The sequence below is a fragment of the Embiotoca jacksoni genome, unplaced genomic scaffold (genome assembly GCF_022577435.1).
Source record: "Embiotoca jacksoni isolate LCO1_2020_lvr unplaced genomic scaffold, fEmbJac1.0.p SCAF_7, whole genome shotgun sequence".
Classification (NCBI taxonomy): domain Eukaryota; kingdom Metazoa; phylum Chordata; class Actinopteri; family Embiotocidae; genus Embiotoca; species Embiotoca jacksoni.
In genome coordinates, this window is record NW_027185425.1 from 14,246,644 (window position 1) to 14,263,552 (window position 16,909).

The window sequence follows — 16,909 nt, forward strand, 5'->3', positions numbered from 1 at the left end:
TCACCTGTGTTCATCTTAGTCAGCAAAACATCTCACTATCAGCAGGACAGTCCACAGAAAATGCTTAATAAAACTGTAAAAATCACGTTATATTTTCACAATGTAAGAGCACCACCCTCTGCAGGTTGATCTGACAATTAACTAGTCTCCTCTATAGGGCACAAGGAAATGTGCTAATGATGATTAAAGAAAATAGAAAGAATGGGTATATTTTTTGTATTGTATAAAAGATTCTGAGATTTTCGGGCTACATAAGATTTTTTTTTTAATACAGTTTGGTTACCCACACTTTGTAAACAGCTCCTGAAAACCCCAGTCTAAGAAAAAAAGTGAATAGTCCCTTGAAATACATCACTCTGTTTATCAACTCAGTCTGAATGTCCTTCCGCAATATTCATCTGGCCCATCAGATTTATTTACTTGTAGTTATTTAGTTTAAAAGAAAAGATTAAAAAAAAAAAAAAAAAAAAAAAAAAATCTCTATCAAACGTATGATTGACGTCTGTACTTTCCGTTGTCTTTGAAACGGTGTAGATCCCAGCAGCGTCTGCCCCCTGCTGGTGAGCAGGTGCCTAACTAACACCACCAACCATAGACTGCACATGAAACAACCCTGCTAACTGGCTGTCCCAGAGACCCGCCGCTTTACCGTCACCAGAAATAAAGGGCAGCTTATAATGTGCAGAAATATTCACAGAAATGAAATAACAGCTCGGCGGGTCGGTTATCTGGTATGCTGACAGTAATGGCGTAATGCTGGAAAATGCAGAGGAAAATGACTTTAACAGCGACAGAGTGAATGTGAATACCTTCATAGTATTTTATTATCTTATGTTCGCGACTCTCAAGACTTTATTCTGGATACCGTGTTGCCACGCATTATCTGATAATCACATTTATGAGGTGGAGACATAGGAGGCCCCTCTTTTACATCAAATGCGCGATAAAGAATTCTGCTGCAGGTGATTCACTTGATCTGAGGATTAAGACTTGGTTTTAGGGTTCAGGTTTAAATTAGGTTTAGTTTATGGTGACGGTTGGCTTTAGGCAATTTGTTGTGTAGGTTAAGGTTAAAGTGAGGGACGAGGGAATGACATGAAAGTTGAAAGACAATGGCTGTGTATGTGCGTGCGAGCTGAATAAATAGGCCCTATTTATATAACGAATAAATATTTTCCCCAAGTAAAAATGTCTTATTTCAAAGTAGGAACTTTTATTATTGTGGAAATAGTGTAATTGTACTGTAAATATATGTCATTTCTCACTTCAGACACACTGAATCTCTGTAAAAATTCTCCTTGTTAAAAGCTAAAGTATTTGGTCTGTTAATACTGACCTAAAAATTATTAAAGAGGATGGAAAGCAAATTAATTTTTAGTCTGTTTTATTCTCTGGTTTACACCAAAAAAAAACATCCTCTGCTGCTTCAATAGAAATTAAGGGATTTTAAAAACATGTTAAGCATGTTAAGTATTAAAGAGAAAAAAATAGGTTAGGAGAACAGCAGAGAAGAAGAAGACACAAATACAGAGTGAGAGCCATTGTCAGAGGGAAGAGTGAAAGCCAAATAATGAGAACTGAGAGGATATTTCTGGTCTCATGTAAATGCAGCTACATACTGTAGATTGTACTTTTTCAAAATCTAATTTAAACATCTGTAGGACAGTTCTTCAGGGTGAAGCCGGACAGAACATTGTCCAGTTTGGTGATTTTGGGAGGAGCAGGCATGGTGATGACACGCTTCAGATGGCAGCGCCGCCTACAACACAAAACAAGCATTGAATGAAGCACCATGAATACAGCTGTCTGGAAATGACAAAAATTGGGGCTACAATCACATCTAATTCATGAATGTGAAAAGTTGCAGGATTTCTGGGTATTGGCTGAAATGTTGCTATAATTTCCTTTGTGTTGCGTGAGTGTGCAAAGAATACCGTACCAATAATCACTGTTAGCGAAGTTTTCATTGACGTAAGTGTAGAACTGGCAGTTAGGATCTTCAGTGCAGATCCTCTGACACATTTGGGCATCGTCCGTCAGCATGTTGCGAATGTCGGAACCTCGGAAATCTACTCCTTCGTGACTCACCTTAATCCAGTCTGAAATCAGAGACAAACAGGGTTAAACTTGTGCTCGCCTGCAAATCAACAACACTTACAAGATACAGAAAAGATTTATGGATAAACATACTGTGTGCTGAAAGATCACAGCCTTTGTAATCCTAGATTTTAGAACAAATCTAAAATAAGAGTCACCTTTCTACATGTGTTGAGATGTTTCAATCTAAACCACAAATGTGAACTTCACTGTTGTGCTGGAAGTCACTGAAGAGCATCACCAACATCATTAGGATGCATTGTGTAGAAACTATAAATGAAGCTTATGCGTAAGTTCAGTAAGGAAGATCTGTTCTCTCACGTTTCATCTTCATTCCTGTGTCGATTTGCTTTTTCTGCTGCTCTATTTTCATCACTTCCGCTTTCACACGTATTCTTGACGTCACAATCCCTGACTAAAGATCTCTCTGCATGCCTGTGTTTTTTGAGCCAATCAGTTTTGTGTCCCTGTTCTTTAAATATTATTGTAATTGTGTCATTCTGGCTTTTTAGAGCTCCTGACTTCAGCTATCACTCATGTGGGAATTGTAATATTTTTGGGGCCTGTTTAAAAAGTGGATTTGGCGCTACACAAATAAAAAAATTTGAAATCCATATATTCTGCTCAACCACCTCCAGCGTCTGGTTTCTGGGGGCACTCTCATCGTAAGAATCCAGTCATCAGAATTTATTACTCAAACTGTAATTTCTTATTCAATACTAAAGATATCTGCTTTATTAAAATGTCTGTGATTTTTCAAAATGTTATGCCAATCAATAGAGCAGATCTTGAGATATTTCACTAAATAAGTGAAAAGCAGGATTGACCATGTGACCAGCTGCCATTGTGCCATGCTGCTAGTTTGACTGTGTTGTCTGTGAGGGTCTGCGTCCTTTTTCACAGTGTTTGTGTCGATTGGCGGTACATACTGTTATCAAGTTGACAGAAGCGTGCTGGTATCCCTGATGTGACTCCGTCTTTGGCTTTCATCACCATGTCATGAACATTTGTCTTCAAGTAACAGTTGAAATTGTCACTGGAAAAATAAGGAAAATGAATTGAATTAAACGGTGTCTCAATTTTGACATAAAAAGTAGAGATTTGACAGAAAAGCAGAACAACAACGTCAGGACTCATACTGATGTTGGAACAACGAATGGGCTAATATAATCAAACTACTTGTATCGTCTTTACTGGACTAACTTTACCTTATTGCCACACAAGAGAGAGAAAAGTTTCAACTCTGAGACGGTTAGTCAAACACAGCCTACCTGACATAGGAGAAGAAGTTGCAGCGTGGATGAGCAGAGCAGAGGGCCCGGCAGTGTTCAGGAGAGGCAGCAGGCAGCACTTGGTTGTCTTGTCCTGGGATGTCGGTGCCTGGAAACAGCTGGTTCTGACATGCTGTACAAAATCCAGGAAATACAATAAGAACACATGCACAACCACCCGCAGAAAATTATAAAACCACAACTCTGGCTGTGACTGTTTGTGTACCTGTGTCGAAGTTTTGAGACATTTGTGTTTTGTGGGAGAATCCAGAAACTAAACCAGCCGTTCTTTCTACAATAGGAGTCCTTGGTATACTGAAGCTGAATTTAAGGTGACACTTGTACCTAAAAAAAAAAAAGAGAGAAATGGGACCAATTTTGAATGACAGCAAAATACATCACTCCAGATCACTACAGCTAAATCTGAGACGACTCAGGTTTTGTCAAGGTTATGAAAATACCCCCGATGATCTTACAGTGACATCATTAGGGTTATGTGAGGTTGGGCATGGAGACTTGACATTTTTAAACGTTTTTTTAATGTCTCGAATTTTTTGAGTTTGATCAAAAAGAAGGTATATTTCTTTTCTTTTTTCTACAACTCCTCTGAGTCTCCCAATATGGAAGACTGATACTAAATGACACAATTGCCCCTTTAAAAGAGTCACTATTGCGCACTAACCTAATAGTTAAGATGTATATACAACTGCGCTGTCCCCGGTTTTATTTCTTGCTAGGGACCTTTTTTGCATGTCGTAACATCCCACCGTCCTCTCTTTCACTGAAGGCAACCAAAAAGTGAATGATGTCTTCCTTGGGACTCCAAATGCATGTCAATGAGTATACCCTCCAAACTGCAGGCAAATCTTTTAACTTTCAAGATCAGCTAAACGCACAAAGGTTTATCTATGTAACTTAATGCAAATGTATTATTTATTTTTGCAACGGAAGCTTCATATGAAAGTTTTATAACATCAATTCCTCCTCTCTTTCAGTGAACACCTTTCTAAACTGATTTTCACACAAACACCCCACTGAGTTTTCTCCCTCTGACTCCAGATCAGCCCCGAATAAAGACAATATAACTCACAATCTAACATAATGTGATTACCTGATACTTTCCGTTCTGAAATCCTTTAGTACAAAAGTGAAAAACTGACAGCCAGAGTCCTCCGTGCAGGCTCTCTGACACTCCTCATAGTCGCTTGTGAAGAGGGCTCTGTAGTCTGCCCCAGGGAAGTCGACGTCCTGGTACACCTCAGACAGACAAGGTTCTGGTGCAAACATCAGAAACACAGACACAGAAAGTTTAGAAGAATATGACCATCCATTATATAATGATCAATTGTTTTTGTTATGGTTTGGTGATGGTGGTGAGCCTACGTGGGACTGGGCTGCAAGGTTTGAGGGAAAACCCAGAAGTGACACCCAGCAGAGGAGACTCAACATTAGGCTGTCCAGAGGAAGTGGACTTGAGGTAGCAGTCAAAGTGCCTGCAAAGAAAGGCAATTCAAAAAAAATTACTATCATATTTATTTTGTTTTGCCTCAGTGTATTTCAATTAAAACTTTAAAAAGTAAAAGAGGAAAGTAGGTCATTGTAGATGCAGCAAAAAAAAACAGTTGACCACAGGAATAAGACAAATAAGTACTCAAAATATTACATAATAGGCAAATAAAGACTTACAGAAAAAAAATACTTGTAAATTAGTCTTTGCAATTAAAATGTATGCTCCATGCTTTGATTTCTTATTTATATCCAGCACCTTCTTCACTTTTAGAAGTGTAATAGCTCTAAATAAAAACCCCAAACTATTTGTAAATACATTTGCCTTTGACTTTCAGCACTTTGTTTTCAGAAAGCATTTAAAATCAAATACACCCCTCTTCACAAATGTTACTTAGGTCTCCAGTGACTGTCATACCCGTCATCTCTGGTCCAATCGGATCGAATGAAGGTGAAGAAGAGGCAGGAGGGATGCTCGGTGCACAGCCGCTGACAGTGCATCACATCAGGGGAGTAGAGACGCACTATGTCTGTTCCTGGGAAATCCAGGTTGATCTTCAGCTCACGGTTACATTCTGAAGAAATGGAAAAGGAGACACAGGCTTGTTTACATGCGCAGAAGCAAATTCTCAAAGTGGTGAAATAAAAACTTCATACACAAGTAGCCAAATACAAATAGTCCTGTCATTACAATATTCAGTTTGTGTATTACCTTGACTAGAGGAGAGGCTGCAGAGGGAGAGCAGACCCATCAAAATCAGTTGGGTGACCATCTTCTTTGTTCTGTTGATACTCTGCACAGGATCTGAGATTCCTGAAGCACAACTCTAGTTTATAAAGTAGTTCTGAAAATGCAAGTTGATCAAAGGGCTGTTTTGCAACATGCACATTTGATCTGTTTGCACAGCTGATTGGCACATTTAATGACTCACTAGCAGCAGTCTAATATACTGTAGTTAGCAACCCTTATATGCAATAAGTAAGTAAGCCATAGATAGCTTGGCTTCTACTTGATTACATGACAGCACGAGTGGCCACATGTTCTCAACACGTTCTCAAATCAAATTTGACTTTTCAGCACTGTTATACCGATAGTTTAAAATAAACTACAGCTTTAAATGAGCTGTCCTCAAGTGATGTTTGACCTTTCATGTGTATTGACTGCTCTAGAGTCCAGATTAAAACCAACATTTCAAGGTTTTGGCACCAAGATAAAATTATACAATATGTACCTTTGTTGATCCGTCACAGGGCAAATTCTATTTGTAGTTCATACTAAAAAACAAATCCATTAATACAAGTAAAAAATAAGATACAGCAAGATGACATAGGAATATTAGATTATAAAACACAAATACAAAGAGCTTTATCTGGTGCTGGTGTTGGCTTTCATAGCTTTGCATGAACAATTGTGTGGCTGTAAACAACGTCCACTTATTCAGAAAATTCCTGCATTCCAGCTATAAAATAATTACAGTACTTCCCCTCTGACAGACTTCTGTGAAAAATATAAAGCACACCGTAGAAGGCAAAATTTAAATCCAGTTTTTATTATTTTTGTTTACAGCACAAGTCACGAACAAATTATGTTAGATTACCTAATATGGTAGAAGCAAATGCTTAGTTTAAAAAAAATGTGACCTGTTAGAAGTGCATTGTAAGGAGTGGTTACATATGAAAAGTGTTGACTGTTGGCTCAGATGTCCTTCAGAGTGTCCTGTCCCTGTGTCTCCAGCCAGGTAGGAGGCCAGGACACTTTGATGCTGGGTCTGTCCTTCAGACAGTTATAATAGGCTGTCAGTTTAGGGTAACGCTCTTCACTTAACCTACAGAGAAAAAACAAAAGCTGGTGTGAAAATTCAAATTGTACAGTCAATGCAGTTTATTACTCTATTTATCTAGACATTTTTGGTCCATTAATCCATCCTGATATCACAGCAGAGTGTGTAATACACCTGCCAGTCCACTACAGCATACCATGTTGTGTCATGCTTTTGCCTGGCCATGGTGTTTAAAAAAAAAAAAAAAAAAAAAGTAGTTAGAGATCTTTTCTTTAAAAAAAACAAAACAAACATTCTTATCACTTTCTTGCCAACTCAAAACCTTATCTCTTGAGTGATAGTCCATCGTTTTCCAACCTACCGCCGAACAAGGTCTTTAGCACTTTTGCATGTACTTGGTCGGTTGACCTCTGTCATATGATGACGAGTCTACTTTTCTTGCCGAGATGAGATTAAAAGTCAACGCTGACAGTACCGTCTAGTGGACTGGCGGGTGTATTACATGCTTTGCCGTGATACCGGCCTGATTGATGCACCTACCCAAAGCGGAAGAGATAGCAGATGCTTGGATAAACAGCCACATCAGCCAGTGAGAAGGTTTTTCCAGCCAGGAAACAGCATTGTCCCTGTAGGAGAGAACAAGAGTTGATCTTACAACCAACGACAATAACCTAATCTAGAGGGCGCGCAGTGACGTCCCACAGCCTAACAAGATAATAATCACAATATTGACAAACATTAGCTTTGATATATGACCATAGCTTGGCTTACTGAATATTTAATAATAGGTGCATCTGCCTTTAAAGATGTGCAGAATTTTGTCATTACGAGAAATAAGCTTTAAGACCAACACAACACGTTTTTTTTAATGGATTTAATTAAAAACAAATAATTATAGTAAGCTTAAGGGTTTTGGTACAACCAAGCTAGCTTTTTTGTACCCCCATATCCAGACTTTGTTAGGATAAGCAAATCCCCTCCTGGCTTCAGCTTCATATTTAACATGCGGAGTGACAGTGGTATCAAAGTCCACTACTCTGTGAATTATTTTCTTAAGTGACTAAAATGAAACCTGATCTTGCCTCCATCCTGCAAAGATTAGAGGTTCATTTTGTGTGAAAGTTCAAACTTTAGTTGTACAATTTTACCCAAGACTATTCAATGATACTTTAAATTTTGCTAAAAACAACAACAACAACTAGAACACAAAGTCGTGCTGCTGAACTACAAGTTTTCAGAGCAGCACCAGATTATTATTGCACACTCAGCCTCTGCAGCTTTGTAACCTTTGCCCTGCATGTTTTCATTTAGTGAGTTATATGTTGAGGTTTACCTTCTGCAGGTATCCCTCCCACAGCTTGACCTCAGCAGCCAGCGCCTCTCTGTTTCTCTTCACGGCAGAGTCGTGTCTCTCTCCCTCCGGCACCTTCCAGTTGTAGTAGATCACGTCCACTGAAAAAACATTAAAAACAAAATGTGAAGGCGACACTCTGAGCTACGAGACGTATCAGTAACATCTACCCAAGCGTTGGACAACGTCCACTTCCCTTTAACAGCAGTGGGTGGGGCCACTGAGGAGATGATTATGTAACATCAAGTTTCAAACTGTGGAAAGTAAAAGTTGGAATCAGTCTACTTATAAGAGACTATGGGCATGTTTTGCACAAGTTTAATATAATAATCTAAGAGTTCAGCTCTTTTATTTTGGCACCTTTCCCCTAAAAAATAAAATAAAAAAATGAAGCACCCAAATGAAGCGAGGCGAGCAGAGTCTCAGCATGTGATCCTTTGTGGGATTAACATGTGACTTCACTACCTGTTGTGAGGGTTGCCCCGCAGCACACAGCATTAATGCACCATGGCTGGCTTGATTGTGTGAATGCACAGCTCATTAGGGAGCGACGTGTGTTTTGGACGACTCGGGTCTCCCGAGGAGGGCGACGCTGATGTGGAGCTGCCTCTGAGGAGGCTGCCTGAAGACATGAAGTCTCAGTAGTTTCAAAAGGTGGCAGGTTGGTGTATGAGGATGTTGCCAAGTGCAGTGTAGGTCAAAGCCCCGAAGGGCATACTGCTGAATGGCAACAACAACAACAACAACGGCCGAGTCATACTACCGAGAGAAAGCTGTAGTAGCCTGGATGGGCTTTAAAACTCAATGTTTTTTGCAGGATCATCATCTCAGCCATTATTATTTTAAGGATGCAACATTTTTTCAGTGATCAGGGATGTGTTGCTTTACTTCAGATTGGCCTGTCAGGTCCAACATACCCATCTTCTGGTTGAGCGTGAGACCCTCAAACATGCGCTGGTACATTTTTGCCTGCTCAGCGGGGCAGTCGGGGATCAGCTTGTTTCCCTGGCTCTTGAACTGGCTCTGTTGTTGGGAGACATGAAAAGAGCAACTGTTATGAAAAGCAGGATGAAGCTCCGGTTTCTTTCCCTCGGCGGTGTAGGGTGTCGGTTTGGCTGCGAGGCATTGTTGAACATACAAGCACAAGAAGCACTCCCACCTATTGACTTCATATTGCAGCATTAAATATTAACTCGGGGCCGCCGGTCAAGTTCTCACCTCCAGGTACATGCAGGCGGCGTAGGACTCATTCAGGACATTGGTCCCACATTTGAAGGCAGGAAGCTGTAAGAAAGATCAGGTAAAAGGAAAATAATTTGCACGCATTCTGATCTCTTATCAAAAAAAAAAAAATAGGATTCAATGCTTTTCAGGAAAATGAAGCAGAATGAAGTAATGTGAGATCTTGAATGGTTTCCAGGTAAATGCCATGAACCTACCTGTCCCCTGGGGTTCATTTTCATGACCTCCTCCGACTTGTGCTCCATTTTCTCGAAGGAGAGCAGTTTCTGGTTGTAGCCCTGCAGGTTCTTCTCCTCCAGAGCGATCATCACCCTCCAACAGGGAGGAGAGCCGGAGCCCCACAGCAGAGTCATGTCCTTGGCCATGTTTTCACAGAGAGCAACGACACCTGACAGCTGGAATAGTGATCGGGGAGAGTGAAGTGGACGAGTGACTCCGTGGCGCCGCACGAGAGGTTTTATAACAAGCCCCAGTCACCAGACCCGGATTGGTGGAATTAAGTCCCATCCCATTTCTGTTATCACCAAAGATATGCGACTCATAAAAGATGGTTTCACACCCCTTCTCAAGTAGCTTAAACACCTCCCTTTTTGTTTTCTCGGGGCAACATGGCGACACACTGACACTTCAGTACCCGCACAGTTGAATTTATTCTCTATTTTATGATAAAAAAAATTAGGCCTCCAGATGTTTGTATCTGCGGGGATTACCAACGTCATGAGAGGAGGAGTGACTTCTCTTGCTTCGTGTAGAAACTCTTTGTTCTCAGGCATGCAGATCAAGATGTGGTTAAAAAAGAAGAAGAAAAGAAACAGGAATCCAGCACTAAGAGTATAATTATGAGTGGTTATGGAAACTTAAAATAAAAACATCTACACACTGAAATTCTCACTTGTAAACAGGCTTTTACTTGAAGTCAGAAAAAAAAAAAAAATTAATTAATTAATTAAAAGTGTTTTATGGTGAAGAAAATTTCAGGAACACACGCGAGAAAATAAAATCTTAGTTAAAAGTATGTGTATTCCTGTTGTTCTCTTTAGCGAGCAAGTATCTTTTCATTGCTGCAATTATTTTATGTAGGCTTTACTATTACTGTTAGACATTGCATGAGAATATGCATCAATATTGTCCCTGTTCATAGTCACTATTATTATCTTCACCTATTCCCACAGCACTTTGCTGTTTTTCCTGTTGAACGTGGTGCATCCTGAAATGTGACTGCTGACAACTCACAGTGACTCCGCACTTTTCCTTCACCTCTGCACACACAAGTCATTCGCAATAAACAATAGTATCTCTACCGAGTGTAAGTGACACCATCGATCTATGATCCTTACATTTTCAGATCTACATTTCAGGTGACAATGAATAGAAAAGTACGAGCGCCAACTTGTTCACAACTGACAGCTCCTTTGTGCCTCTTTCCCTGCACACATCTTTGAAATTGAGACAATGTGCATTGAGCGGTTGGTGGTATCAGCAGGGCGGTGAGGTAAACTATTTTTTTTTGTAGCGGTCGATAAAAAAACTTGTTGGATGAAAGAATGCAACAGGAATAACAAGAACAACTTGTGGTTCCTCTGAAGTTTCCTTCTTCTAGCTACACGTTCACAACATGCTGTTATTTTTTGTTTCCGAGACGTTTGATAAAAAACATCGAAGCAGAATTTGTTCATACTTCAAGGACGTGCAGACAGTTCAACCTGAAAGAGTGTTTTAGTTTTATTAAAAATTCCTGCTACTGTATCTGTGTCTTCATCAGCATGCAGGCTGCCTAACGTCTCTGGTATTTCCTGTGTGTGTTTGAGTATGTTTTGTATTTTCATTTCGCTTGACTAGCAGTACATCAACACTTTCTTTTGACAGAACGTGTACGGTAGTGAAGCACAAAAGAAAAAAAACCGATGGTATTAAAATGATAGGTGTTCTCGTCACGTCAGCCGATACACCGGGTTTTGTTCTACATGCATGACTTGCAGAATTGTTGATGAGCACGTAACGTGAAGCCCGTTTTCACCCTCTAAATTTCCTTTATTGTCTTGTGCGTGCATGGCGCTTGTTAATTAAAGGCTGAATGCATGGATGAATGCAGAGCACAAAATGTAGGTTAAATGTCTCCTTTATAATGTGAAAGTTCTGTAGCATGAGCATTTTTTTAAAGCGGAGATCATCTGGTTCAGCTCCATAAAGTTATATTTTGACCACTTTCCCCACTATTTAGCTTTTATTTGCAAATATATATGAAAAAAACCCCGATGCTTGTACGGTGGTTTTAAGAACGTGATTATCAGTATGTTGGATAAATGAAATGTCTTTGTTGTATATGAATACGATATTCGGTCACAATCAAAAATATATAGCTCGAGTTCTCCTGTTTGTTGGATGGGGCAGCACAGGACAGTTATTTTAACCATTTTGAATTAAATAAAAAAATGCTGCTGTGATCACTGGCTGATGGGGAAAAACAGGGGGAAGTTCAAACTTCACAGTGCCAGAATGAAGTCTGGGTGGATAAAAGGGCCAAGACAAAGGACCGGGATGTCTGTGCAGGATCTTCACCCATGTTCAACACCTCTACAAAGCCACTACACGAGTCTAATGTTCATATCTATCAAAAAAGCACTTGTCAATGGGTCTCAAAGAGGTCGTGAATTTAACACGAAATGCAAAATTAATGCAAAGAGGACGCAAGATTGGATAACATCTGATTTATGCAAAGTCATGATGACCCAGTGTAATCGAGTCACCTTTGTGCAGAGCAAACCAGGACGGCCATTCAAATAATCAAACACAAGGGTTGCGTCCTTGAAAACATGCCCTAACATTTTTCTATGGCAACAGAGAGATGTGTGATTGGAAACATACAGCACACACCGATTGCTTTCTCTGTGACCATTGAACCACGCACACACAACGCTGCCAACTTTACTCCATCTCTGCCTTAATCTGACCCTTCCTTCAGCAGTGACATATTTGATTAGGCCTGTGATGTAACTGTCGTCCCAATACATCAGTTTATGAAGCAATGTGCATGCAGAGAGCCAGTCTGCTGACTTAAACCTATTAAAGCAAAACAACTGACTTCAGAGGAAACACTGACGTTACATATACTGTACCAGGGTTAACACATTTTTAACAATGAATTTTCTAAACTTTTTCATCATAATTGACTTGACAATGACTCGATTTATGCTAACAAATAGGAAGGACCTGTAAAACCAGGCGAGCACCTGTGATTGGTTGTTGTAGGGCGGTGTGGTGGATTTTTTTTTGGACTCACCATCGAAGTTGTTGGTTGAATCTTAAATTTGAATGTTTAATCAATAGGAATATTGATTTGTGTAATGCTGGAGCACAAAGTGTACAAACTGAGAATAACTGGACTGTGTATTAATCATGAGACAGCGTTGGATAGTAGACAATCTAAGTACATGTTGCTTACTGAATGTCAGGTGGTCTCAGGACTGTAGGCCGTTAGACAGGACCCATTGTTTCACAGCACATGACAGCAGATGTGGAACCCCAAAGATAAAGTCCAGACCGTAACCCGTTTAAAAGGAGGTTCTTGGCACTTCAGCCTCAGTTGCTCTTGCGAGAACGCTCGGTCTATTGAAACCTTTGATTTTCAATAAACCTACATTGCATCCGACTTCAACGACTCTGAGTATGATGACTACAAGTGGTGTGAAGGGACCAGGGCATCCGGGCCGGCAAAGAATGTCCACCACAAGGGTTATGGTTGAGGTCAGGATTTAGTTTAAGGAAAGGTTAGAGACCAAGCGGAAACTAACGGTGACATCACCCATTAGTTTGTGAATTGCTGTTGTGAAGCCTTGTGTTCAGATTTTGGAGCCAGAAGTGACCATATAGGGACGAGCCGGGGAGGAGCGAATGGTGACTCTAAATCAATCTGATTGGGAACCCGAGGGCACGATGCCCCGCCCACCGATTGCGGAAACCTGACTGCACCACAGGCCTGTCAATCAAACAGACACGCCCCCCCCCCAAGGGACCAGTTGACTGACAGCGACACAACCCATCACAGCAGTGTAGAGCCTGGCCAGGCCTTCTTCCACGATCACACACCATGTGAAGCACTAGATTTTAATACAGAGCAATACAAGGAACATATTCCACTCAATGTTAAACATGTTTTGGGATTTATATTAACATATTTCAAAACATACTAGTGCAATTTCAACTGTTCACTCAAACAGCTATTTTTGCCAAAGATTTGACTCAAACTAACAAGAACTACATAATTGGACTTATTTCACGCAGATATATTTCGAACACAATGGTAATCGAACACTTTCTTTTTCGACTCATTGTGTGTGTGTGTGAGTGAGACTCAGATGTCTTTCAGTGTGTCTTGTCCCTTGGGGTTCTCCAGCCAATGAGGAGGCCAGCTGGCTTTGACGCTGGGTCTCTCCTTCAGCAGAGAGTAATACTCTCCCAGTTTAGGGTAGCGCTCTGCAGACAACCTACAGACCAGAAGGTAGAAGGCGTTTGAGCTGCGATCTCTGCAGACCGTCTCTTATTTCATGTTCCCGTCTCTGCCTCTCTTACCCAAATCTGAAGAGAGTGCCGACGGTCGGAAAGACGACCACGTCTGCCAGCGAGAAGGACGGCCCCGCCAGGTGAGAGTCGGGGCCCAGCTTGAAAGAAAGAAAAATGCAGCCAGTTTGAATGCATCGACGCATGTCGAGTCAGTTCACGTGTACCGCTCACTCACACACCTTCTGCAGGTAACCCTCCCACAGTTTGAGCTCAGTGGTCAGAGCCTCTTTGTTTCTCGTTAGAGCGGAGTCATGCCTCTCTCCTTCAGGGACAAACCAGTCATAGTAGATCACTGCATCTGGAAAAAAACAAAAAAGAAGCACATTAAGATTACACACACACACACAATGATGTGGAAATAAGGAAAGGAAAGGACTGCAACAGGAGGAAGCTGGAGGATCGTCTCTAACAGAACAAAGAGAGGACTCAAAACCATCACGGGACACAGCAGCGGTGGTGGGAGGCGGCCAGGCATGGGCCGATGAACTAAACCTGTTTTTCAACAGGTTTGATTCTGGTTTGAGAAACGGCAACTAAAATTTAACATGCAAACAAAATTACCTGATATTCCGTGACTTGGCCTTAAAAAAAAGAATTAAACTCTCCGACGTTCCCTGTCTGGAGAAGAGTTTTTCAAATTCCCTGACTTATGGGAATCCTGCGGACCAATCGATCCACGGAAGATGCCATCTACCTCGGCGCTTCACACTGCTCTCACCCACCTGGAAAACCCCAATACCTGCGTTAAGATGACTTCAGTTCAAACCTTTAACACCATCAACCCACAAACTGGCCAACAGACTGCAGACACTCGGTCTACATACACGTGTCTGTGGATCAAGGACTTTCTCATCCAGAGACTCGGTAATCACATCTCCTCCGCCGTCATCCTCGACACCCGTTCTCCTAAAGGTTGTGTCCTCAGCCGACTTCTCTATTCCCTCTTTGCCAACGACCGCACTCCCACCTGCAGCTCCCACACTACAATCATAATGGCAGATGAGACGATCACTGTGGGCCTGACTACCAACAAGGACGTGACAAACTCCCCCAGAGTCATGACATACTGCTGCAGGGTCTGCCACTCGGGCTGCACTGCAGCGGGGAGGAAGGAGCTACAGCGAGCAGTGAGGACGCCTCGTTCGTCTCAGTTCGCCACTCCCGAAGGACATCTACTCGAGCCGTCGTCATAGACGGGCAGATACCAGGAGAAACTCCTCACACCCCGCTCACCTCCACCCGTCCATCTGTCTGTCGACAAACTTTGATGTTCCTTACTGAGTTTTTCGTAGAACGTGACACCCTCGAACATGCGTTGGTACATCAGCGCCTGTTCCTCCGGGCTGTCTGGGATCAGTTTGGTTCCCTGGGACTTGAACTCGCTCTATATTGAGAGAAAACACGCACGCGGATGAGGATTTAGTGTTGGCATGTGTAAAACGGCTGGTGTTAATTGATATTATTAGTTGATGGATTAGGTCCCTCACCTCCAGGTAACAACAGGCTGCATAGGACTCATTCACGACAGTGTCTCCGTGTTTGAAAGTTGGAAGCTGAAAAAGTTAAAGACAGATTATTGACAAGTTAACTTTTATTGGTGTTGTCATCAAATATCATGTTTTAATGGTAATGATGCAGGGAGCCAATTAAAACCTGCTGTACAGGGAATCTTATTTAACTTAATTATTTAATAATTATAAAATATTTTAATAAAACTCATTGTGTTAAAAAAAAACACTGTGTTAACAGTGTGTGGTTTGAAGGTTTTGAGGCTGTAAAACAATAAAAGCAGGTGTACTCTTTTTGCTTAAGGCAAACTCGTGCACCCAAACTACATTTAAAACGGACACTTACTCGCATAATACATGACTTATAAATCACAAACTAAGATAGCAATGCAACACAGAAGCTTATTATATACTTCGGCATGGTAATTTTTCATCTACTGTAGAAATTCTGTTTTTATTCGTTAGTTTACCTCCATGTGTGGCGCTGTAGTTAACTAGTAGGAAGATAGGCACTTAGCCAGCCTTTAGAGGAATTCCTGAAATATAAAGCTGCTTAATGAACGGAATGTAAACCGAATTAAACAGTCTATCCTTGCTATTCGATAAAAGCCTTCAACGAAGTTAAAGCAGCTCCGCTTATTATGCAGTATCAGAAATCATTAAATCTGAAATTTCTTGGCTGGGGTTTGGCGCTACCTACGTTGCAGAGCTGACGCCTGCATATCAGGTTAATGTACATGAAGTTACTCAGGTTGGGATTTTTGAGGAGTTTTTTTTTTTTTTTTTTTTAATTATTTTTAACGTGAGTCATAGTGTGATTTTCTACAGACTAGTTCGATACCTGTCCCCTGGGATTCATATCCAACACTTCCTGCGACTTGTGCTCCATTTTCTCGAAGGAGAGCAGTTTCTGGTTGTAGCCCTGCAGGTTCTTCTCCTCCAGAGCGATCATCACCCTCCAACAGGGAGGAGAGCCGGAGCCCCACAGCAGAGTCATGTCCTTCGCCATGTTGTTGTTGTTTTTTTTTTTTTGTAGAGTTAACAACAACAAGAACCTCTTACCTTCGTCTACCACTGAAGCGGATTGAGTATTTCTCTTGCAAAGGTTTATGGGTTTTTCAAGCTTTAATAAAAGCGCATATTGCCACCTACTGGGTGGAAGAAGAAACTACAACTACCAGAGTTAAAGTTTGGAGCGCTTCCCTGTTTCTCCTCTTCAGGGACAGAACATCCAATATAAATATGCGATTATGCATTATGTGATTTTCAGGGATTCTGATCGTTGTATGTCTCCATTCTGTGCTGGAAGTCACAAATTGACAATTCTTGAGTTGTCTATTTTTTCAGAACAAGGTAGTTCCAGTGTAACTGTCGGCATCGGGCTCTGCGGATGAAACAATGGTACATGTTTATGGAGAGCAATGTCATTTCTTAATGCAGCTAAGTGGGCCGCTATAGACCAATCTCAACTTGAATCTATCTAAGTAAGCGAGGGAGCACTCCTTTTTATTGTGTTCATGTAGCTACTTATCCTGTTATTTTGGGTGACTTAAACTTGGCAAAGTGAATTTGTGTGAGGAAATAAAATGTGAA

General features: G+C 41.1%; 3 protein-coding genes across 3 annotated transcripts; all 3 read right to left on the reverse strand.

The window, feature by feature from the left end:
* Positions 1 to 796: 796 nt before the first annotated feature.
* LOC138214970 (coagulation factor XI-like) lies at positions 797 to 5,695 on the reverse strand. Its single transcript, XM_069176834.1, has 9 exons — positions 5,587 to 5,695; positions 5,293 to 5,449; positions 4,752 to 4,861; positions 4,480 to 4,642; positions 3,595 to 3,713; positions 3,369 to 3,501; positions 3,027 to 3,133; positions 1,940 to 2,099; positions 797 to 1,759 (listed from the first exon to the last, which is right to left on the reverse strand). The coding sequence occupies exons 1-9, from the start codon at positions 5,645 to 5,647 to the stop codon at positions 1,648 to 1,650; spliced, it is 1,122 nt and encodes a 373-aa protein (XP_069032935.1). The 5' UTR covers positions 5,648 to 5,695; the 3' UTR covers positions 797 to 1,647.
* Positions 5,696 to 6,408: 713 nt separating this feature from the next.
* LOC138215020 (glutathione S-transferase A-like) lies at positions 6,409 to 9,696 on the reverse strand. The gene is made up of 6 exons (XM_069176948.1): positions 9,446 to 9,696; positions 9,225 to 9,290; positions 8,924 to 9,029; positions 7,989 to 8,107; positions 7,196 to 7,281; positions 6,409 to 6,700 (listed from the first exon to the last, which is right to left on the reverse strand). The coding sequence occupies exons 1-6, from the start codon at positions 9,611 to 9,613 to the stop codon at positions 6,571 to 6,573; spliced, it is 675 nt and encodes a 224-aa protein (XP_069033049.1). The 5' UTR covers positions 9,614 to 9,696; the 3' UTR covers positions 6,409 to 6,570.
* Positions 9,697 to 13,338: 3,642 nt separating this feature from the next.
* LOC138215019 (glutathione S-transferase A-like) lies at positions 13,339 to 16,426 on the reverse strand. Its single transcript, XM_069176947.1, has 6 exons — positions 16,158 to 16,426; positions 15,296 to 15,361; positions 15,087 to 15,192; positions 13,988 to 14,106; positions 13,818 to 13,906; positions 13,339 to 13,732 (listed from the first exon to the last, which is right to left on the reverse strand). Exons 1-6 carry the CDS (start codon positions 16,323 to 16,325, stop codon positions 13,600 to 13,602), a joined length of 681 nt encoding a protein of 226 aa, XP_069033048.1. The 5' UTR covers positions 16,326 to 16,426; the 3' UTR covers positions 13,339 to 13,599.
* Between the last annotated feature and the right edge of the window lie 483 nt (positions 16,427 to 16,909).

What these genes read in the sequence shown, in the direction of transcription:
- LOC138214970 (XM_069176834.1), bottom strand. Translation starts at nt 5,647, where the DNA reads ATGGTCACCCAACTGATTTTGATGGGTCTGCTCTCCCTCTGCAGCCTC. An exon ending in GATTGGACCAGAGATGACGG is followed by an intron (nt 4,862 to 5,292) that starts GTATGACAGTCA and finishes CTTTCTTTGCAG; the next exon opens with GCACTTTGACTGCTACCTCA. An exon ending in TTCGCTAACAGTGATTATTG is followed by an intron (nt 1,760 to 1,939) that starts GTACGGTATTCT and finishes TTTGTGTTGTAG; the next exon opens with GCGGCGCTGCCATCTGAAGC.
- LOC138215020 (XM_069176948.1), bottom strand. Translation starts at nt 9,613, where the DNA reads ATGGCCAAGGACATGACTCTGCTGTGGGGCTCCGGCTCTCCTCCCTGT. An exon ending in CACGCTCAACCAGAAGATGG is followed by an intron (nt 8,108 to 8,923) that starts GTATGTTGGACC and finishes ATGTTTTTTCAG; the next exon opens with TGGACGTGATCTACTACAAC. An exon ending in GGGAGGGATACCTGCAGAAG is followed by an intron (nt 7,282 to 7,988) that starts GTAAACCTCAAC and finishes TCTCTCCTACAG; the next exon opens with GGACAATGCTGTTTCCTGGC.
- LOC138215019 (XM_069176947.1), bottom strand. Translation starts at nt 16,325, where the DNA reads ATGGCGAAGGACATGACTCTGCTGTGGGGCTCCGGCTCTCCTCCCTGT. An exon ending in ATATGAATCCCAGGGGACAG is followed by an intron (nt 15,362 to 16,157) that starts GTATCGAACTAG and finishes TAACTTTTTCAG; the next exon opens with CTTCCAACTTTCAAACACGG. An exon ending in CACGTTCTACGAAAAACTCA is followed by an intron (nt 14,107 to 15,086) that starts GTAAGGAACATC and finishes GTTTTTTTCCAG; the next exon opens with ATGCAGTGATCTACTATGAC.